The sequence below is a fragment of the Melanotaenia boesemani genome, chromosome 15 (assembly GCF_017639745.1).
Source record: "Melanotaenia boesemani isolate fMelBoe1 chromosome 15, fMelBoe1.pri, whole genome shotgun sequence".
Classification (NCBI taxonomy): Eukaryota; Metazoa; Chordata; class Actinopteri; order Atheriniformes; family Melanotaeniidae; genus Melanotaenia; species Melanotaenia boesemani.
In genome coordinates, this window is record NC_055696.1 from 12297542 (window position 1) to 12319245 (window position 21704).

The window sequence follows — 21704 nt, forward strand, 5'->3', positions numbered from 1 at the left end:
CGGTGACTAATTGGCCATCAGAATAGTCCTTAGTTGCAGCCCTATTTAGCATAGAAAACTGTGAATTTCCCACATGCTGACATTGCAGAACATCCAGATATGACTCACTTTTCTGCTTAACAACTACTACTAATACTACTACTGTTACTAATAATAATGTTTAAATTTAACTCAAGAAAATCAATATGGCTTATGGGATTAAGCCTATTGGCAAATGACCAGTATGTGGCAATTTTCATTAAAAAAAAAACATTCAGAGAAAAAGAAAAAGATTCATTCGGTGGTTTCCAATTCTTTGATGAGAGGATTAACAAGATTTTTTTTTTAATAAAACAAAAAACAATCAGAAAACCCCTAGTCTCTGTTTATTGACATTAATAGGATTTGAACAGTTGGCAGTTGTATATTTTATTATTTGCTAATGGCTTCTAGAGGAAAGCAAAACAAAATACATAACATCAAACTGGTTAATGATGACAACAACCTGAATTTGCTTTACTTAATCACACTAGCTTAAATAATCATACCTGGACCTGACATAGTCAGGTCTGACATATTCTGAACCAAAGATGTAAGTATATATGGGAGATTAGCAATACCAGCCTAAATTGTGTTGTTACTCACGTCTCTCACGTTTAAACCACTAAAAAAGAAAATATTTTTATTATTATAAAGCATTCTGGGTCAGCAGGTCTGCTATCTGGCATAAAAGATGGCTTTAGAAGCTGCAACACAAGAGGTATGAATCACAACCTGACAAATTTCTATTGTTGTACTCAAACTTCTACAAACACACACATGCATGGGTCAACCACACACACTGGCAGGCTGCCAAACGGCTTGGTTCTGACCTTGTTTTCCTCCTCACAGCTGCTGCCAAATTTCAGTCCATCCTTCTGTTTTTGTATCACACTGACACAGAGAGCTAGCGGCCAATCAGAGTAGATTATTTCTCAACCTCAGGTGTCTATGTGAGCACCATCCATGAGGGAACATTTCAGAAGAAGACACAGCAAATAATCACAAATGGGCTAGCTTTGTCCCACTGTCAACAGCTTTCACATAGCCTAGTTTGAAGTCATTACTGGTTTATCACAGTCAAAACACATTTACCCCCCCACTGAAGACTTTTTGTCTGACTGCTGCTTCTGCTCTGCCCACTCTGGTCCTTTAAACGTAGCTGCCAGCTGAACACTCAAGACTCCAAGCAATCCTTTCCTAAATCCAACCCTAAAAGAAAATCCTTGGTTTTAACCCTGTTGGTGTTGACTGGGGAAATGGTGACTGCCAGCAAAGAGAGAATGTAATGAACGCCAGCTGGATTCAAGAGTGAACTCAATGACCTCCATATGGACACTCAAACAAATCCAAATGGATGGAATCTGGTTGAACAGGCAAGCGTTGTCAAAGAGCTTAGTTTTATTTTCATATAAAGAGAAAATTGACATTTTCTGATAGGGGCGCATCTTTGCCAAAAGTTAGTGAAGGCTACCCAAAAACAACAATAAGGCAGGGAAGAAGGGCTGAAGTCCATCTAATAATGTGACAATACTGAGATGACAAAAATTGTCTTTGAAAGTGAAAGAGAAGCCATACCAGCCACAGTCACACAACACCACTGAATTATAAGTCTTAACTAAACCTACACTGAGTGTGTGCAAGTGACAATACCACTCTAAGCATTGATATTTCTATTTTTGCTGAAATGACTGCAACAAAGGAGAGTTGGAAGATGCTTGAGACACAATAAAGCCCTTTTCATGCATGACATTTCTTACACCTATGACTTCCTTATTCTATTACAGTGATGCCATTCAGTCATTCACACATTGGTCACTTTTCTGTTAATGTTTCTCACCATTCATTCATAATTATCTGTGAAAGTGATAGAAAGAACCACAGGGTTAATCTGACAGTCTGTAATACCTTTTTTACACCAAAATAATGTGATTATACGGGTTATTTAAAAGCCAGTATGTCCACTTTAACAAGCCGATTAAAGTCTTGCCTCCTGCGTGTAGTAGTGTGTATGATTGGTGCTCTGAAGACTACAAGTCCACAGTACATCTATTTTACAGATAACTGCAGAGTGACTACACAACAAAAAGAGACGGCATTTACACTTTACTCTGAAGGCTGTATTACAGATTATCATAACTCTGGTTAGTAAAAAGACTGGTTTACTCCTTTTGACTGGACTACGGACACTGGCCATACTCAGCAGGACAGAGAACAACCTTCCAGCTTGATAACAGGTTTAATTTAAAGAAAAACATCAATCTCATCTCTTTCTGTCACAGAGTTGTTGCAATCAGTATCAGAGCCTCCATTTGAGATGCCCAACTTAGTCAGATTCCAGTTTTGAAATGTTATAGAAAAGCACCAATATGGTAATTCACTTAGGACTCCAAGATGTCAGGATTAAGCCCAGATTAAGGCTTTGTAGAGTCAACATTGCTTACCAAACTGATCAATCTTAGTTACATCAAATTAATCTGACACAACGTGTGTAAAGGTAACAGTTACAGCTCTGTTACATGTAGGAACATAGACTTATTAAAGTGTTAAAATTAAAAGTTGTGGGTTAAACTGTGCAGTCTACAATAGTCTCTTTTAAACAATAATTTTACCAACTATAACTACAGTCAATTTTTAATTTATGCAATGTCACAGGGTACAGTCTGGATTCGGTTTTATTTAAAAGATACAAACAAATTACCAAACAAAAATGTTACCTAAAGGACTATTACATAGTCAGTCCTGATGAAACAAGTTTTCCTTTTATGTGCAAAGCCATTTTAATACACATACACATTATATATATATATATATATATATATATATATATATATATATATATATATATATATATATATATAAAAAATCACAATATTATTAGGTTCAAATTTTTCCACGAACTAAACAATGGGTCATGAATAGACAGGAAACGCTTTATGAATAGAGGTTATTGCTATGGTTCTTTAATATGTTTAGAGGAGGGACTACGGTAGAGCCAGACTGCTTGGCTTCTGTGATACTAAGCTAACTCAGTTAGCTGCCGACAGCTAGCTGGTATGAATGCTAGCTACTACACTGACTAGTGTGCCTAAGCTAACATTAGCAGCAGCAATCTCAGTGACAGAGGGCGGACAGATAGTAACGTTGTATTGAACAAAACACCCCGGCTAACAACCGTTATATGGTTTACAATATCCCAAACCCAGTCAAACAACCAAGTTCAAGCGACTGTTTGCTCACACTGCTGACATAATGAACCAAGCCAAAAGGCTGGAAATTTACTTGTTAACCATTTTGCGCCACAGGACCAGGTCAAGCAGCGCAGTGAATCGGGCAAGGCTGCCGAGAACACAAGCGAGCGAGGCGGGCTGCCCTCCGCCTTTTCCCGTTGGAAACCACACTACTCAACGGGCATATCCTAGATCATATCAGTTTTTTCGCACGTGTGTTTGAAAATATTGCGAGTTTACAACTAAATAGGTTTTCTTATAAGTGCATTTTCTTACCTGTTACGGTGAATTGTGATAAATCGTGTCCTCCTCTGCAGCTCTCTTCCCCCTCCTAGCTCCAAAATGGCGCCAACATGCATAGATTCAGTGCCCATGGGTACAAACCATCGGCGAGTGCGCAGCGCCACCTATAGAAGAGCTCACGTAGGTCTGCTGGGTTATTCAAGTGATGTTCGTAACATCTTTTAACTTTTGGTAAATTTCGACAAAACCAGGATACAGACTACTGAATATGCCACCATAACGTAAATAGACTGTAGAAATGTGTAATCGTAATTTTTCTTTAGAAGAATGACTTGAAAAGTGAAAATATACTCACGAAAAAAAAAGAAAAAGAAAAAAAAAACTACAACCAAGAAGAACAGAGAACATAAATTTTGTGGTTTTATTCTTATGCAAATGGGATTTACTCGCCCAGTGCTGCTCGGAATGTGGATTAAAGAGCAGTTAATTATATAATATTGTAATAGTTTATTATATCAACTTGTTATTTTTAAACCGAGCAGTACAGATAAATGTCGTAAATTCCAGTATTCCTATGGTACCCCAACGCCCCATCTTTCAAACAAGGGTCTTAAAAATCATATATATATATATATATATATATATATATATGTATGTATACACACACTCACAATTCTGCTGCTTCTGCCAGGCCCAATTCACATCTCTTGAAAGTCTATTAAAGGGAATTATTTTAAATACGCATCTTCAAGTAGCGTTTTCTTTTCGCACAATTTAGGTTGTTATAGACATTTATTTCCCATTTTATCTGTTATACGCCTGCCATACTCTTCACATATATTTGCTAATGCTCGACAACTGTTCCAGTAAAAAACACAAATTTAATTATTGATTTGATTATATTGACAAGGCCCAATTCCTTTCAACCTTTATAATGATCTTTTTTGCTTTGCTTTGGTCTTTTGTGTCGAATAAAAATAATTCCGTATCGTATATGTATGGCTTGCTTTGTCTTTGATTGTTTTCTGACCTGTATGAGCTATAGGGGGAGCTCCAATATCAAATTTGTGATTTTCACTCTTCAGATCAGACATGGATTTCTAGTATGTCGACTGGAGATCCACTTACGGTGGTCTAATGTTTAACTTATAATTAACTCATTTAAACTTATTAACAGGTTTAGATTAATTGAGTTCAATGGAAAAAAAAACATTCTTTAGTATGTATGATGTTTCTGGTCTGATTTATTCATATCTGTGGCTATAGAACAGTATTGGATAGTAGTGCCATCATGCTAAATATTATTTTTCTATGTTTCTGCATTTTTTCCCCAGTTCAATCAAAACCTGCACACCCTGGTTTCAATTGACCAATTAGTGCTCCAAAAAGCCATGTGTATAAATCCGAAGAAGAAGAGCTTGGATCGGTTTCATGGCTCCAGGATGGAGGGGTTCCTCTCCACGGTTTCCCCCTACAACGTCTATGGTAACGCGGTGTGCGGTCCCTCGGCTCAGGGCAGCAGCTGGGGGAAGAGAGAGGGCCGCTTCATGACCCCTCAGGGCTTCAACTACCTGGAGCTCTGCAAGACCATCCTGTCCCAAGTCCAACCCAGTTTACCCCTTCCTGTGCTCAAGAGGACCAGCACTAAGGAATGCGGCGTTCAAGTGAACGCCAAAGTGGATAAAATCGTCCAATGTTCGCTGGGACCCAAGACTCTGCTTTTCGACGAGAATACCGCCTTCTCAAAGTCCACAGAGAGTCCGGATCTCTTCAAACCGGAGGGAAAGGCGCAGTTCAGCACACCGCCGGTGAGCAACCTGCGCTTCCTGAGACCTGTATCCATCTACTCTCCGATGTTTGACCGCAGGATTCTGCTGAAAACACTCGATGACTGTTGTGGAAGAGAAGATGCTGAAACCTCCAAACAAGCCAAGTCTGATGCGAGCACAGGTCACAGTGGAGAGGACGCAGAAAAGGGCCTCAAGACCACTTTCCACTGGTCATCAAAGGGCTCTAACTTTCAGGTGGGTGTCAAGAAGCCCACAGAAGAGTTAACTTTAATGTATTCAAACATTAGCATCATTATTAACCGATGTTACATTTTCATGAAAAATAAGTAAATGGACTAAATCTGTAGTGTTGACTGACATCTTGAAGAATGTTTGCCAACATATCATCTGTTTCCTTTGTGTTTTTTAAATGTTTTAGTTCCTGGAGCAAAGGTATGGCTTTTTCCACTGCAAGAAGTGCAACATCCGGTGGGAGAGTGCTTATGTATGGTGCATCTCTGGAACCAGTAAGGTAGTAATTCATTACAGACTTAAGGAAATGAACATTTAGTTGCCTGGCATCTTCCTGCATTCCTAAGTCATTCTTTATTTTCTCAGGTGTACTACAAGCAGCTCTGCCGGAAGTGCCAGGTGGGATTTAACCCCTACAGAGTGGAGTCTATCATCTGCAAGGTATGTCAATCAGTCGTTGTCTCTGAAGAAATGTCAGTGGATTAATGCTGAATTAGATTTTGTTTTGCATCTCCTGAGTGTGCTGTTTTTAGAGAATATTTTCATTTCTTTCAATCTTTCACTTTCAGCAGGAGTCAGAAATGTTGTGCTACTGAATAAATTCTTTGTGTTTCAGGGCTGTTCTCAGACTTCCTGCACCTGTGAGAAGAAGCAGAGGCACATAAACATGAAGAGGCCTCACCGTCAGGACCTGTGCTGCCGCTGTAAAGGAATGAAGTTGTCCTGCGACGCCACCTACAGCTTCAAGTACATAGTCTGAGCTGCCCAGCATGACAGTCGCCTAGCATGTCTGATTGCATCTGCTGCGCAGGTTGAAGTCATGCCAGTAATGTCAGCAAACATGTGATAGAAATAGTTTTGACATCTTTACTTTGAGACAAACTTGTACAGAGCTTCAACTCAAAACAACTTCACAAAGGCTGTAAAAGTATTTACATGGTGGAAAAAAAAAACTCTTCATCTAAAAAGCTTTAAAAATGTGCAACTTCTTGTTTGGCATGCAAACACACGTTCTCCCACACACACACAAAAACATGTGAGCTTGAAGCTCCCCTTTTTTTTTTTTTTTTTTCCTTTTACCTCATACAAACATCTTTCAGATAAAATGATTTTGTTAATAAATAGTTCAAACACTCCATACAGTACACTGAAGATGCATGCATGGCAGTTTGGTTTGAGAGAACATCGATATAAAAGTCAAATGAGGTTGATGTGTAGCCGATTAGACATAAATAGACATTTTAACAGCAAAGGGAAAGTGACAGCTGGAGGGAGCTGATGACGAGCGTTCATATGTAGCACTGGCTTTGTTTTACACACAGACACTGAGTGCTGAATGTCAGCATTTCCCTTATGTGTAACTAACTACAACACAAACATCTGCTACTATGGTCATGTGAGCATAATCATTAGCAGTATATAGACAGACAAAATATTTGAGTGTACATGCACCATTCTTTTGGCATGTGAACACAAAGTTGTAACAGTGTTGGACTGCGAGAAATACAGTGTCTACTCTGTAAAGATGCTACAACTAGCCACAGAGGAGCTTATGCTGCACGGTGTTCACAACAATAACCAGGACAAACTGCTTCACTGATACTAATATAAACAGGGCCAGAGCAGCATAAAGGAGTGCACTTGAAAAACTGCATCCTCTGACAGTCTTTCAGTCCATCTGAAGATGGACTTTTGAGGGACAAAAAGGATGCCAGTGTACGGTATAGAGCATTCAACTGGGTCATGCATTGCACAGTTTCTTCCAAAGCAAGTCTCAGAACAGATACAATAAGAGGTCACTCCAGCATTTGGCTTTTCCTTCTTACTCAAAGTGGCCTTTTTCGCTCACAATAACCTTAACCCCCTTTCAGGAACATTAAAAGTACTAATACCAAAAGCCTATTTAGTGCAAAAGAGGAAATTCTTCCAGTGATGCTACGCAGTGTCACAGGTAGTTTCTTCACCGTCTCTGGTGATACTACCTACAGACAACGTCCGTCCCGTCCTGAAGGAGGCAGAAACAGTCAATCATGTAGTGAGTTCCTCTGGGAAGCAAGTTATAAATCCAAGCTAAAAGCCTTCACAGGTCTTCAGGTGCAGAATAGGTCAGGTTAGGTGCTGAATGATGACCATCAAGCAGGATTTTTTTTAATGTGTAGCCGTGATGCAAAGCTAGTGCTCAGATTAAATCACATCTGGTCATCCCTATCAGGAGACAGCAAGTAGTATCCAGTGGGTTTAGAGATTCATCACAATATGTGTAAAATCTCTGTCTTTTTCAGAAAGATCTGAGGGTTGATCATGAGAAGTTAGTTTCAGGTATTTGAATTCACAGATGTTTAAGCTGTGTAGGTCATCTGTTGTAGCAACTTTCAACTCTCAGGTCTGGACATCTGATGGTTCAGTATTCAGGAGCCCCCCTGCTTTCAGCAGGGGCAGGGCGGCTTGTCCCACCTTCCCCAGGTAACGAGATATGGGTGTTGCGCCTCCACTGACGGAGCAGCAGCAACCCCACGCTGCAGTCTCTTCTGGGCCGGTGGGGCAGGGAGGGACAGCTGGGGGACGTGATGGAGATGAAGATGGAGCAGGGCCCTGGGTTAAGACTTTGTCATGGCTGGAGTGCAGAGCTGAGGATGTGCTTGAGTGTTTGTATGGAGAACAAGGGAAATGGGGAAGATGTGAGCCCTGAGAGGAAATGGGTGATGCAGAATGTGTGAGCAAGGTGGGCTCTGAGGCTACAGTGGGGAGGACATCTGATATTGAGTGTTTGTTGCTGTGGTGATGTGATGGAGAACTGTGTGATGAATATCCTCTGAAAGGATAATAAAGACTAATATTCTCTCTGAGATGAGTCTTTGTTGGCTGTCTTGTGCGGGGTAGTGTAAAATCTGGTTGGATTTGTGTGTTTGAGCAGCTGTGTGATGAGAACAGGTCCGGTGGTTTGGGAAACTCAAGCAAAGAGGAATCAGAGTATATAGCAGATGGCAGAGAGGAGAGCAGTGGAAGGTTTAGGTTATGGTCTAAATGTGGTTCTGGTTCTAGTCTTGGGGAGGGTGGTGGGTGAGTATCTGTCTGGAGCTGTGCAGCCGGGGCAGCAGACACACTGGAGGAGGAAGGGGCCACGTATGTGGATGTTGTGCCCCCTCTGTAATAGCAGGTGGAGATGGCAGAGAGGGGTAAGGAGGTGTTTTCACAAGGGTCAGTGGCTGCAGAGATGAGGGTGGGGAAGGAGGGGGTGGGGGGCTCCTGAGGTCCTGTCAGAGACTTGCCCCGGAGGCGCTGGAGTCGGGGAGGTAAGTTGTGACAACCCGGTAACCCTGGGCGCGGCGGATCATATCGCGGATCTCTCCATTGAGCTCCAGCAGCTTGGAGCAGATCAGGCTGAGATCCTGTCGGGAACCAACCAGGGCGATTGTGCCCGTTTGGCCCAGAGTTTGGTGACGAAAGTAGACGTTGAGCAGCGTCTGGACCTCGCTCTCTGAGCTGCCACCAAACACCCCATTAGGCCACTGCCTCCTGAAAAGTAAAAAAAAGAAAAAAGAAAATGGCATGGGTCAGTGCAGCAGAGACATTAAAATATGCTGTGCGCACACTTCTGACAATGTGTTTGTGGGTAATTTTCTAACTTTTTAATGGAAAGCAGAAAAAATAAGCTAGTGAACAAAGTTGGGAACAATCAGAAAAAGTAAAAACTACAAGAAAAAGACATTATACTTTCAAAACTATAGCAAATGTTTCCTTGGTTTTAAAATGCTTTACATCTGTTGTAAAATAAGAGATCCATATGCTCCTACAAAACTTTGATATATGTTGTTGGTATCAAATATAAAAAATAGACTACATTAAAAACATCTTTTTTTGTAGCATTTTAATCAAAGACAAGGTTTGAATGATTTAGAAATCAGTGCAGCCTGTTTTAACTTACATTCCCACAAAGTGCCAACTTCGACAAACAGTTTCATACTGCTTTTTCTTTAGGGTCCCATGTTGTGTTTTAATTAATACCAATAGAAGCAGTCAGGCTCCAATAATATGATGCAACTCTATTTGTAAATCCACAACAATCAGTCTCTTTTTGAATATGAAACTATCATCATTTATTAATATTAAATAACTCATCTTGAACTCATCTGGCAACTATTTACTAATGTAGAATATTTGTAAACAGAACTTACCTGCATTCCTGAATATAGCGCACAGCTTTGGTGAACTCATGGTTCCTAAGGCACTCGAGTATGGCCTGCACAGCTGCCTCTGAGGTGGGGAAGCTGGGCACAACCATGGCTGCCACCTGCGTGGCATGTGCATGAGTGTGGGCCAAATGTTTGTGCTCCAAGTCGCTGGCTACAGCCGCCTCTGCCGCCTGCAGACTAGTCCTCAGATCAGTGAGTTCTCTTGACATGTTCAGCAGCTGACAGGTGGGAGGGCAACAGAGAATAATGTCATTACAACAGGAATGTTGGGTACTTCTCAGAGTCAAAGAAGGATCTTTAATGGCTGCATTTCTCAGATGCCATATCATATCTCACAGAAGGACTGTTCAGGTGTCAAAGATCCTTTGAAGGGCTTAGTCCTTTGCTCAGTTAAACTTCAAGAATGCTTTTGTCCATCCTTTGCATTTTTAAAGTGCCCACAATTCTTTGTACTCTTCAAAGATGGATCCAAGGGATGATGGATCGATGCTGGCATTTTATGGATTTAAATGAGTTTGTTTTTACTACATTAGTTAAAGTTATTAGCATAATAATATGTTCCATTAAACAACAGCAAAATCTACATTGTCAGTGTAAATGGTTGTTAGGTAATCCTGCTAACAGCCACCAGTTTACTAATGGTCATGTCAGTTTTTTAGCTGTAGAGTGCAAGGTGTAATAGAAGGTGGGACCTTTGCCATAAGATATGTCTACTTGTCAGGAATGTCCTCAAGATGTTTCCTGAATGCAAAGAAAGTGTCTAAGACGGATGATGCTTGTAAAGTTTAATCCTTTTTAAAGAAGTTTTAACACAAGTTGCCGTCTGAATTTTTTTCAGGTCAGCAGACTCATTTAAAGATGTTTACAAGATCAAAAGTTCATTTTTAAATGCAGATTATATGCATGGCTTCTCTTCTAATAAGGGCACAAAAGCTCTGGTAAGTGTGCTAAATCCGGCTGTTGGCAACGTCAGTATGAAGTATGAATCGGCTCACCTCAGGGACTGAGCTGATGGCATGAACTTGACCAATAAGCGTGCAGTAGGACTGGAATAGTAGGAGGAGCTGGAAATGCAGCTTGTAGAGCCTCTGACAAAGCTCCAGTTGCTTCAAGAGTCATGAAAAGTTAAAAAACCCCAAAAAGAATCAGTAGTATAAAAACACAGTCACCATTTTCTACAGATATAAACAAGCATGGGAATAAAAACATAAAGTTAACTAGCTGATAGTGTTGTGGAAAGTATATTAAGCAGTTTTTTTTAGAGAAATCTACAGCAGTGAAGTCAAGAAACTTGTAAGAAAACTTACTGCAAGAGACTCCATTTGCTAGACAGCGAGAGATCATGTTAGGGCATCAGAGTGAGGTGAGAGGAACACAAAGCGTCAATCAAACACATGCAAAGCATTGCATTCACCAAGACTAGTCTTGGTCAGGCTACCAAGAATTAGTAAACAATGCAAAAACAGCAAGTTTCATTTTTGCTTTTAGCGTCTAGTAGAAAAAGTTGGAAGCTTTTAAAAGATAACACGCAGCAATCAAGCAAAGTAAGCAAATATTTTAGAGTGAAAACTCTCACAGACAGTAGAAATACAAAGCAAAGATTACATTTCTTTGATAGTGAATTTTTCTTCCCAGTAAATTCCAGACTATTGCATAATAAAACTGGTAAATAAACTATCTGTACCTTCTCCTCCGAGTCTCCAGGTTGGCAGGTAACGACACTGTCACCAGGACACCTGGGAAATGTGTCCTTACAGTTCCTCAGCCACTAAAGTACAAAATGCAACAGAGGTGATAAACATCTTTTTAGTCACGTTTGCAAGTTAATTTACTGGGATTTAATTACCGATACAGCAGCCTCTTCTCTGGTGTTGTAGGTGTCCAGGTATTCCTGCAGCTCCAGTGCACTGAACTTCATCTTTTCAAGGAGACCATATGACATGATCTGGAAAGAGCAACAAAGAGAAAATAAGCTGTAAAAAAACATGTTCAGCTTATCAGACCTGCTACAGCAAACATGCTGTAATCAACACCATGTTATCAAAGTCTACCAACAGTACACACCGTGTCAGCATCAATGTAGATTGTGGGACAGTCTGAGCATGTGGTCAACATCTGTGAGGACCTGAGAAACTTTGATCCAATGCCCCTTAATCCCTCACCAAGGTAGGTGGCAACATCAGTAGTCAAGGTGCAGAATTTACCCTGGATATTCTGTAAAAGGAAGGATATTTTTTGAGTTATTGAGGATATTGCTTAAAAACTTTAAAGAGAGAGAGAGAGAAACACACAGAACTAAACCTTAAAGAGAGATGAGAAGACTTGAAAAGTGTAGACAGCACACGACCCATCTGAGTCAGTCACAAGCTGGTTGACGTGACAACGCCACGCTTCCTCAGCATCATCACACACTGTGGGCTGGAATGCTGCCAAGATGGCAGAGAAAAATGGAGATGGGGGAGGAGGGAACCCGAGGTCTTCCAAATCGTCAACATCATCACGCAAGCTGTTACAATGCAAATGAAAAGAAAAATGTAATAACTTTGTGAAAAAGTGCTCAGCTAATTCATGGTATTCAGTAAACGGCTTACTGCTATAAAATATGAACTAAACTGCTCCACTGATGTACACACACATATTTTATCTATAGCTATTTAAAGAAGCACAGTGACACTAAAATTCATTTCACTAAAGCAACTTTAAGTAGTTTCTTCCTCTTTTACCTGGGGAGACAGTTTGGATCTAGAAAGTCCAGTGGAGGCTGGCAGTAGTCTGGGTTGAGGCCACGGTCCAGATTTGGTAGCTGATCCTGAGGTTGCCCTGGTAACTCCAGAGTAAAGCTCTCACCACAGTCTGAGCCCGGAGGCAACTCATTGGCACTCAGTGACAGTTCATCATCCTGAGCCTGAGTGTCCTCATCCTCACCACAACCCCTCACCTGAAGAAGCATCAAACATCAGAGATAACATCTTTCCCCGACAATAACATATTAATCTACATAAATTCAAGTTTTTCTCACATGTAAGCCAATGTGATCATCATGTAACACTCCATGGCCTGGGGTGGTGGCGTTGAGGGATTGGGGGTCGGCAGATGTGTCATAAGAAGTTGACAGAGAATCAGTGTGGTTGGTTTCCTCTGATGGAGAGGGGTTAGTCTGGAACACAAAGGAAAATTCCAGATACGACTTTCCAAGCTTTAGTGGATGATTAATTGATTCCAAGAGTAATGTCTACGCACAAGCTGAGAATGGGAGAGGCTCTGGCTAGTTGAGGACTCCTCTTCCTCTGATGACTCATCTGAATCGTGTGGGTCTTCGTGACCCAAACTGGGGGTGCTGCCTGAGTGCTGGCTCTCCTCTAACAGGTCGCCCAGTTCTGTGCTGTCCAGAGATCGCCGACGCACGCCCCAATTAAAATTATCAACAGTCTCGCCCTAAATAAAACACACCCACACTCATATTTAGTGGACAACACAAGCTGTAGCAGCAGTACGTTCAACTGCTGTGAAAATATTTTCATAATAATGGAAAATAATGAAAAGTTGCTGTACAAGCACAAGATGCAGAATGAACTGTTATTCATGGCATGAAAATATATTGAAAAGGGAGTCAAGATTCAGTATGACAGTTTATCCCAGAAAGACTTGACAAATTGCAATAATGTCAGAAATGTAGTTCTGCAACCAAGCTGTGAGAGCAAAATGAAGCATATTTTTTACTTTAACAGTAAGAAACAAAGGAGCCAGCAACACCCCAGTGCTGAAAAAAAGCTAATGTTAAATGCTTAATGTGGTACACCTTACCTGAAGCTCCTAGGCGGCAAGGGGGAGAGAGAAAGACACAGAGTTAGACAGACAGAGAGATGAGGAGGGACAGAGAAATACTTTTAAAATATATTGATGTTAAATAAAGACGAAGCACACCATTAGGGTAAAAAGGGAAGGAAACAGACAGACACTTTACAAAATTTAAATTAACAGCGGTTGGGTGAAGTAAAGAGATAAACAGATCTCACCTCTCCATCCTCCAGCTCAACATCGAGAAAGTCAAAGTCTCTGAAAACTCTGAACTGCTGCTCACTGGCAGTGTCATCTAATGTGTCTTCTCTGGTGCCCCCTTCCTCTGACGAAACTCCGCTTTCCCGCACCTCCATCATATCCAGGTCGCCACAGGATGAGAAGATCACCTGAGGATCAGGAGGGGGGGGGGGATAATGTGAAAACAGCAGCTTCAATCCTGGAGGCGTTGCTGTCTACAAGAATTGAAAAGCTTAAACTAAAAAGAAAAAAGCATACCGATGGGTTCTTGGTGAGCCCAACTTCTTGCCCACAAAGAGACAAGACGGTGACCAGCTTCTCTCTGGTTCTTTTCTGTATTAAGGAGAAAGACATCAGTAAATAAAAAAAAATCCTTCAAAAAGGAAACAGAAACCCACTGCTTTGACAGTTTAGTTTTTATATACAAGAATAATGATGCTATTCTAAAAAAAATCCTCACATTCCTTTTAGGGAACAATACTGGATATACACTGTCTGCAATTGTTTGTGCTTGTACTGTTTAACTGAGGCAAATACCAGCAAAGAAATATGTATTTAATAACAAAACAAAGAAAATGTTGGTAGTATGTCACTGCATGGATCAAGCCGTGACAGCTGTGACTTTTGTAGCTGCCACCATATTCTAATGTTACAATTTATCAGTGATACAATATTAAGCAGCACAGAGACATGATGCTACATCAGCAAAGTTGGAGCTACAGAAAGAAATCCACTGTAACTGTGAAAGAGAAATGACATCTCACTACCTGAGATGACTGTGGTCGCCTCCAGCTAACAGGGACCAGAATGGTGTTGGAGTTTGATCCAGAGGAGGTAGAGGAAGTACTGCGTGTGACAGCCATAGCTCTGGCCTTCCCTTCTCTCCCCCCTGAACCCTGGAGCCCGTCAAACCGACGGCCAATTACTGGCGTCTGTGAAAACCACAGAAAAGATGAACATTTAAATTTTGTGGTGGTTTCTGTATCACATGCATTTGCAGTAATGTGTCCTCTTTTATCTCTGATATTGTTTTATCAAGTAATGTACTGTAAGCAGAAGAGAAGTGTGGGCTTACAGTACATTACTCAAGTAGTTTCTTGCTCACCTCAGAGATATCAAAAGTGAAATCAAGTGTTTTTCCAGGCAGAGCCTTGGCTGAACCATCCCAAACTCTGCTGACCTCTAGGTTGGAAAGATCGCCCTGTGTGTGGCCGTACACTGGATGTACTAGGCTAGCAGAGCGTGACACTACCAGCTTTAAGATGTTTAAAGCGTCCTTCCAGTGTATCGTCTATAAAATCACAGTTTAAGAGAGACAGGAATGCATTCTTTAAATCATGTTATAAGACACAGAAAAAACAAAAAGGAACACAGAAGCAGAAAATGCCATAGTTTACACTTACATGTACAAACTTCTCAATCGTCTTTATGACATCAGCATTGAACTGTTTGACTTGCACAGCCGTCAGGTCCATGTGGCTGAGCAGGCAGTAGATGATCTGAAGGAGAGACTGTTGCATACTCGGGAGGCCTTTATCCAGTAGCTGAAAGATGGAGGAAGAAATTCCATGAGTAACAAAGCAACCACAAAATTCTCGTTTAGGACCAGTTTAAGAGTGTGTCTGACTAATTTAATGCTACAGATAATTGACTGTCTTTTATTAACTGGGAAGTTCTATTTAAAAAAAAATAGCCTTTTTGTAAAATAAAAAATGGACAGATTCTATATTTAACTCAAAAAAAGGGAGACACTTATTATATCAGTAAATATCCTGCTAACTTAAAATGGATGAGCTAACCCTAATGTGGTAGCAAGGTAACTATGTAAACCTTAAGGATGCATTGCATATTTGGCAGCACTCACCTCAGCCATATAGGTGACCATGTTGAGTGTAATGTTGGAGAATGCCTCGTGCAGGTAGCGGCAAACCACACTGACCCATGAGAAAGGGTCCCGTGTGTAGGAACGTGTCTTGTACAGAGTCATTACATGTGCCAAGTGAGACAGCTTTGTGTTTTTCTCCTCCAAACACACCTGAAAAAAAGCAAAGACTAACGATAATGTAGTTTTGTCTGATTTTAATCTGTATTTTGAGCTGTGATGTTTTTAAACCACTCTAACTTTTGTAATCCTTCCTTAAACATAAACACTTGATCTTTTTGTGTTTAATTCTCTGCAGGATTTTTCCTCTAAGAAACTTGGTTTAAAGTCAAACACAGTCTAATCTGAGAAAACAGAAGAAAATAAAGGACATCAAAATAGGGTACGATAGGCTAAATACAACCCATAGTATCACCGTACCTGTGCAATCCTTTCAGCACTCTCCTTACAAAACTGTGTTGGGTGGCCAAAGTGCTGCACCAGGTGAGGCAGCAAACACAGGACGTTCAGAGGAAAACCTGTTTAGAGAGAAGAGCTTGAACTTCCCTTTAGCTAAATATAAATACAATTACAGACTTTGACAGTAATTTATAACCTACCTATAGACTGTGAGCTGTCAACAACGGCCACACGGGAGACTGGTGTGAGCTGGCAGAAGAGCTGTAAGGTGAGGTCGGAGGTTGTCTGGGAGGTAAAACCCTTCAGCAGAAGCTGCTGAATCCCAGAGAAGCCGGTCCATCCCAGCTGACCCTGCAGCTTTTCCAGGCGTTCACGGTTCTCTGCTCTATCTAAGGGCACCTGCAAAAATCAAATGTTTTTATTTTTCATTTTTAAATGTACAACAAATTGCAGCTGCAGGTATAGCTTCTCTTACAGCTACTCTTACCATGCTCTTGTATTGTATATTAGAAGTTTGCTTTCATTCTTAAAATGGAACAGTGTTAGGCAGAGGAAAACTTTAAGTTAAATCTTATTTACCTTTGACAGCAGCTTGTGAACAAGGCGAAGTGACATTTGGTATTCAAATTCAAAGTCTGACTCCATCAGTGACACTGCAACCCAGAACACTGTAGCCAATATTGATGAAGGATGAGAAACGTGTGCAGGGTCCGACAGAACACTGGGATCGATACGATTGGTTGATGATGTGCAGGACCCTGGGGTTCTCGCCGTTCGGGCAAGACCATGGCTGTTTGAAGCCTGTAGATTGAGAATGGATATGAAGTTAATGAGATGTACTACCCTGTACATTTTTAAGTTTCAAACTTATTAAGACTCTATTATCTATTATTTTCTTGCCTGTATGCGATCCAGAGTCGCACTACGAGGAGGATCACTAGACAGGTTGCCACATTCGCCAAATTTCTTGGGGACAGAATAGGAGCGCTGGTGGCGTTGTGATGACAGACCAGCAAATCCAGGGCCAGGGAAGTTCAGCTGACCTGTGCTCTTTCTGTTCATCAGTTTGTCACTAGTCACAAAGTCTGGAGAGGACGTCCTGTGAAACAGTATAAAAAGAGGTGTAGAGTCCTTGTGTCTGAAAAGGACCTGAGATTAATGAGCATGAAAGCAAACTAAATCCTCGCAGATAATGATCATGTATTTATAAATGCTGTATATAACCTGTGAAATTTAAGAAAGAAAGTTAAGTTTTTGATAATTATATCACATTGGAAATGGGTAGAAATGGAATACTTGTCTTTATGATTTCTTGTGCTGCTCTATATTATAGATCTATATTAAAAAAAAAATCCACTTACGGACAGAAGCCTACCTGGTAAGAGCTGCCATAAGGTCACTGTTCTTCAGACACTCTGCTAGATTCACAACCACTGACTCCAGCGTCAACAGCACTTCCATCACATAGCCCTGAAACCCAGGTGTGTTCACTTACTCAGGCATGCCTCAAATTTATTTTTGCCTTTAGCCTGTAAATCTTTTAGTCTGTCTCTCACCTGCACTTCATCTCCATGTTCTCCTACCACCTCAACCAGGCGTGAGACCAGGTCAGATACTGCATGGTTGTTGATTGGCTGTTTGAGGGCTCTGAAAATCTGGAAAGAGCGCCCAGCGTAGTGTCGTGAGGAGCTGCATAGAGCTGTTTGTAAGGCCACATCGCTCAGCTGTTGCTCCAAGTGGAAGTCTGTAGACATATTGGAGGAGGACAAATAAACATTGAAACACACACTGAGATGCACTTTTAAGCAATTATAGCTCAGTTTTTGGAGACATATGAATGATAAACCTACACCCACGAAGCAAGTGGTTTCTTACCAGACTTGGACTCCTTGAAGACAGATATTACATGTCGTAGGAAGTTGGAGAGCTGCTCCGTGCTCTTCGAGTTGGGGTTTTTTGGAGTGATGTCCTCATGCGCCCACAGTGGCCCGAATGCTCTGAGCAACAACAACACAGTACTCCAGGCACTGTATACCCACCACCAGTAACACCACATACAAGTTACACAAGCACTAACGTGTGCACACATTCAACTCTTTGTCACAGGAACAAAACAATGCATAACAATAACGTTTTCACTCACAAACACACTTTAACACTCATATGTCCAAAAAGCAGTGGCACATGGTAAAACTGCACACATGACTCGTGGTGTTGTGCATACCTGGTGGAGAGGAACTCAATGAGTTTGTTTGTCTTTTCATCTGTTTCATTGGGGGTGTCTTCAAGATCTTCCAGGTCATCAGGTGTTACCAGGGGCAAATTTCCAACACTGCCTGCTGTGCTGCCACCGCCCAGACTGGCAGAAGAGGAGTTAGAGGTGGAGCTGAGTCCTGAGTCCACTACAGGAGATGCCTGCCACTCTCGCAGAAAGTCTGGTACATCTAAAGGAACCAGAGAACACTATTATTATCATAGGGTTTATTATATCAGGTTTAGTACATCTCTCATTTAAAAGTTGCTTAATGGTCAACTAAAGTTTTTACTAAATATTAAATGTTACATTAGAATATACAAGTATTTGTACGCATGATGAGAATTTTTAACTTACGAGACTGCTGGTATTCAGTGTGGTAGTTGGACTTAATGGTAAGGGTCTTGTTGTCACTGATCTCCCTTGTCAGCATAAGAACTGAAGCTATTACCTGCAAACAGAAAATGAAGTGTTCTTCAATGGCGAGTCAGTTTGGCAGCAGTCTGCTCAGTGAGTGTAAAATGTTTTTGTGAAAATGTTTGTGCAAAAAAATCTACAATGGCTTGGCAAAGGTCTGTGCTTCTAGTTCAGTTTCACTTACACACTTTTGCACAATTGCACATGTCACGTTACTGGTAAATAAAATAAAAGCAAGCATCAGGTGAAGATCTGAGTTTTTGCTTCCATTTTCCACTAGTCTGCCAAATGTTTTAACCAGCCTTCATCTCTGACCTGGAAGTTGTTGTTGCAGGAGAGAGCGATGAGCAGGTGAAGAAGAAGACGCTTGCTGTGTTCATACACCTCTGGTCTGTAGTGGTCCAGACCTGGATAATGAAATACAGATCCAGTTAAGCTAACACTTTAAGAAAGGCAGAAAAATGTTTTTTATTTTTTATTTTTTTATTTTCAAGAAATAACTTATCTACATGTGTCTGTTTATTTACTCACAAATGATTACATTTTTAAGTTGTAGAAAATTAAGAGGAAATAAAATCAAATGCTAACATCTCCATCTCTTCTACCATGTTTGGTGGGGAGTTTTTTAAATGCCATTTATACATTCAGTTTGTTCTGTTTTTGCTTGTTATGACAACTCCTAACTATGAAAACAGTACCTCCCACTTTTTATGTTGTATATCTAACTGGGAACTCAAGATTTTTTCCACCACACTGTCAGCAAAGAATCCACGAGACAATACTGCATGGATTCTTACACAACTTCATGCGCACAGGAACAAAGATTACAAGATAATGTGCAGCCTAAACTTGAGGGTGAGTATGCTGAATATGCAGAATATGTAATAACATGTCTGCACAGCTGACTGGGTTTGCATCCAGTGGTGTGGGAAAGTGTGTGGGGTGGCACTTAAGAACAGTCTGTCCTGAAGTGCACGTCTGTGGAGATTAGAGTGCACCAACATACTGCTCACTGGATGTCAGAGAGATGTCCGGCATCTCTGTGACCTCATTTTTATGTGTACGTGCTGGTGTGTAAACACACAGTTTGGAAGGATCATAATAATTTACTTTGTAACCAACAATAGCTCTATCACAGAGAGATAAAAGCAAGGTAATGGAGGTTATATGGATGGCCAATGTGTTAGTAATTATAGCTGTGTACATGTTGTGTACACTTACCTAAGAAGAGCGCGTGTAATAGCAGAGGCAGGTGTAAAGCCCAGTCTTCTCTCACACTGTGGTCTACCACCATTTCAGTCATAAAAATGACAGCAATGTTACACCTGAGGATCACACACAAAATCCATGAGAGCACAAAAAGCATCAGGAACATTTGCATTTTGCACAGTCTGTAAAGTGTTGCACTGAACAACACAACCAGCATCACCTGGCCCACATACAGTCCTGAAACATCATCTGATATTTTATCAGAAAGATGCAACAAACATTAAAGGCAAATGCATGTCAAGTTTTACTTTTACATTTCACCCTCATAGCTTTGCTGCTGTTTTGCTTGTCTTTGTAATGAATGAAAGTTGCAGTAAAAAAACTTCAACTTATACACAAAATATATTTCCTGTAAGCTGCCTTAATATAATATATTCTCTATTTCTGTAATGTGATTAGTTTGAACTCAGTCTCCATGAGAGACCCCTGCTGTCTTTAATTTTATTTCAACTCATCATTTTTGGGGTGTCAAGTGGAGAAATGATAAAGAGGTAAATCCTTTCTAATATTCAGTCTTTACATAGCAAAGAAAAGTCACGCTGAGCGGTTTTCTTCTGAGTTTATCAGATGTTCCGTGATGAAGTATAACAGGTTTGTGACTCTGCTAATGGTTCCAGCTGAGTCTGTTTTCTGTGTGTGGTTTTTAAGTAACTCAGCACAATCTGTCTGTACAGTGTATGTTTATGTGTGTATACCTATGCAGAGGCCCTCTAGGGGTGATGGTCTCAGGAAGGTAGTCAACCAGAGGTGCCCAGCAGCCACCGTTAACAGGCATTGGTAATGGCTGTGGACGGTTCGTCTCCAGGACACCAAGTAGCCATCCAGCATATGGTGGTAGTGGGTCACCTACAATAAAATTAAACCCATCAAACTCAGGATTAGGTAAATAAAGTATATTTGAAACATATAACAAAACACTCAAGAGGCTCAAGACAGTAGTGATGAAACAGATAGGTCAGAGGTGTAAACTGTGGGTGTGCTGCCATTCAGCTTTGCACGTCCACATCACTGAATTAAGTTCGCTACAACCAGATTAACTGCTTACTTGTTTACACTCAGTGTTAATCTAAATTAGCTGGGTGGTAGCATCAGTTCTAAATAGGCATCAAAAACCCTGCAGCAATTGTTGTTTTAGCTGTTTACAGTCCCATACGTGTTCAAGTTACAGATAAATTATGGACTTAAAAGCTCAGACTGTTAGTTTTACTTGTAATATGTGAAAACACTTTTTAAAGCCTTGAACATAACTGAAGAAAAAGTTAGATTACCATGAATAAAAGATTGATTAATTCAGCTGCATGAAACAGCCGCTTGGTTTAAAATTGGAAATGTCTATTTGACACTTTCCTGGTAATAGCTCTGCATGGAAGACTCCTAACACTAACACGTTAAAGAATGTGACAGGCACAAGCCCCTCTGTGTTTTACCATGACAATTGACTGTATGAAAGAGATTAGTAAAAGTTAACAATGAAATCTATAGGCTAATTTTGTGAATATTTTGGATAAACAAACAAAAAAAAATCTTGTTGTGTCTCTCCAGTTTGTTCATTCATTCTGACGAAAACCAACTTACTCTTTTCATCCTCGTAGGAGCCTCCAGAGCTGTTGCTGTAGCGAGACTCCAGTCTGTTGTGAGCCCTGGCCCTCCTGAGGTAGATGCATGAAATTAAAAGTGAAATTCAATTTCTAGATTATTTTTACAGTGCTCAGTCTTCTGTAAACATGGAGCATCTGACAT

The 21704-nt window shown here is 40.7% G+C and overlaps 3 protein-coding genes across 9 annotated transcripts in view; 1 reads left to right on the forward strand and 2 right to left on the reverse strand.

The window, feature by feature from the left end:
* pds5b (PDS5 cohesin associated factor B) overlaps window positions 1–3629 on the reverse strand; it is a 29438-nt gene extending 25809 nt beyond the window's left edge. For both annotated transcript variants that reach the window (XM_042007491.1, XM_042007490.1), the window contains exon 1: window positions 3525–3629. The gene's annotated coding sequence lies outside the window, so the exon portion shown is untranslated. The remainder of the gene's footprint in view (window positions 1–3524) is intronic.
* On the forward strand, window positions 3576–6470 carry zar1l (zygote arrest 1-like). Its single transcript, XM_042007493.1, has 5 exons — window positions 3576–3675; window positions 4869–5515; window positions 5700–5792; window positions 5879–5953; window positions 6129–6470. The coding sequence occupies exons 1-5, from the start codon at window positions 3591–3593 to the stop codon at window positions 6270–6272; spliced, it is 1044 nt and encodes a 347-aa protein (XP_041863427.1). The 5' UTR covers window positions 3576–3590; the 3' UTR covers window positions 6273–6470.
* Window positions 6368–21704, reverse strand: part of fryb (furry homolog b (Drosophila)) — a 43162-nt gene continuing 27825 nt past the window's right edge. Inside the window, exons 37-67 of one of the 6 annotated variants that reach the window (XM_042007485.1) lie at window positions 21540–21613; window positions 20660–20810; window positions 19917–20020; window positions 19011–19102; window positions 18636–18729; window positions 18249–18468; window positions 17900–18021; window positions 17581–17768; window positions 17400–17494; window positions 16925–17123; window positions 16604–16825; window positions 16225–16423; window positions 16046–16143; window positions 15608–15778; window positions 15147–15287; window positions 14849–15034; window positions 14511–14675; window positions 14002–14076; window positions 13722–13892; window positions 13510–13518; window positions 12946–13140; window positions 12725–12862; window positions 12429–12643; window positions 12007–12211; window positions 11770–11919; window positions 11552–11650; window positions 11390–11473; window positions 11013–11030; window positions 10701–10811; window positions 9688–9923; window positions 6368–9028 (exon numbers count right to left, since the gene is read on the reverse strand). In XM_042007485.1, coding sequence (XP_041863419.1) covers window positions 8770–9028; window positions 9688–9923; window positions 10701–10811; window positions 11013–11030; window positions 11390–11473; window positions 11552–11650; window positions 11770–11919; window positions 12007–12211; window positions 12429–12643; window positions 12725–12862; window positions 12946–13140; window positions 13510–13518; window positions 13722–13892; window positions 14002–14076; window positions 14511–14675; window positions 14849–15034; window positions 15147–15287; window positions 15608–15778; window positions 16046–16143; window positions 16225–16423; window positions 16604–16825; window positions 16925–17123; window positions 17400–17494; window positions 17581–17768; window positions 17900–18021; window positions 18249–18468; window positions 18636–18729; window positions 19011–19102; window positions 19917–20020; window positions 20660–20810; window positions 21540–21613 — 4486 coding nt within the window. In that variant the 3' untranslated portion in view covers window positions 6368–8769. Of the gene's footprint in view, window positions 9029–9687; window positions 9924–10700; window positions 10812–11012; window positions 11031–11389; window positions 11474–11551; window positions 11651–11769; window positions 11920–12006; window positions 12212–12428; window positions 12644–12724; window positions 12863–12945; window positions 13141–13509; window positions 13519–13721; window positions 13893–14001; window positions 14077–14510; window positions 14676–14848; window positions 15035–15146; window positions 15288–15607; window positions 15779–16045; window positions 16144–16224; window positions 16424–16603; window positions 16826–16924; window positions 17124–17399; window positions 17495–17580; window positions 17769–17899; window positions 18052–18248; window positions 18469–18635; window positions 18730–19010; window positions 19103–19916; window positions 20021–20659; window positions 20811–21539; window positions 21614–21704 lie in introns of all 6 variants that reach the window. The other 5 variants (XM_042007483.1, XM_042007487.1, XM_042007489.1 and 2 more) reach the window with 5 other exon arrangements.

Excerpts from the sequence above, each read along its gene's own strand:
- zar1l (XM_042007493.1), top strand. The coding sequence starts at position 3,591 with ATGGCGCCAACATGCATAGATTCAGTGCCCATGGGTACAAACCATCGG. Across the intron at positions 3,676-4,868 it reads CTATAGAAGAGCTCACGTAG|TGCTCCAAAAAGCCATGTGT; the intron begins GTCTGCTGGGTT and ends TTGACCAATTAG. Across the intron at positions 5,954-6,128 it reads TGGAGTCTATCATCTGCAAG|GGCTGTTCTCAGACTTCCTG; the intron begins GTATGTCAATCA and ends TTTGTGTTTCAG.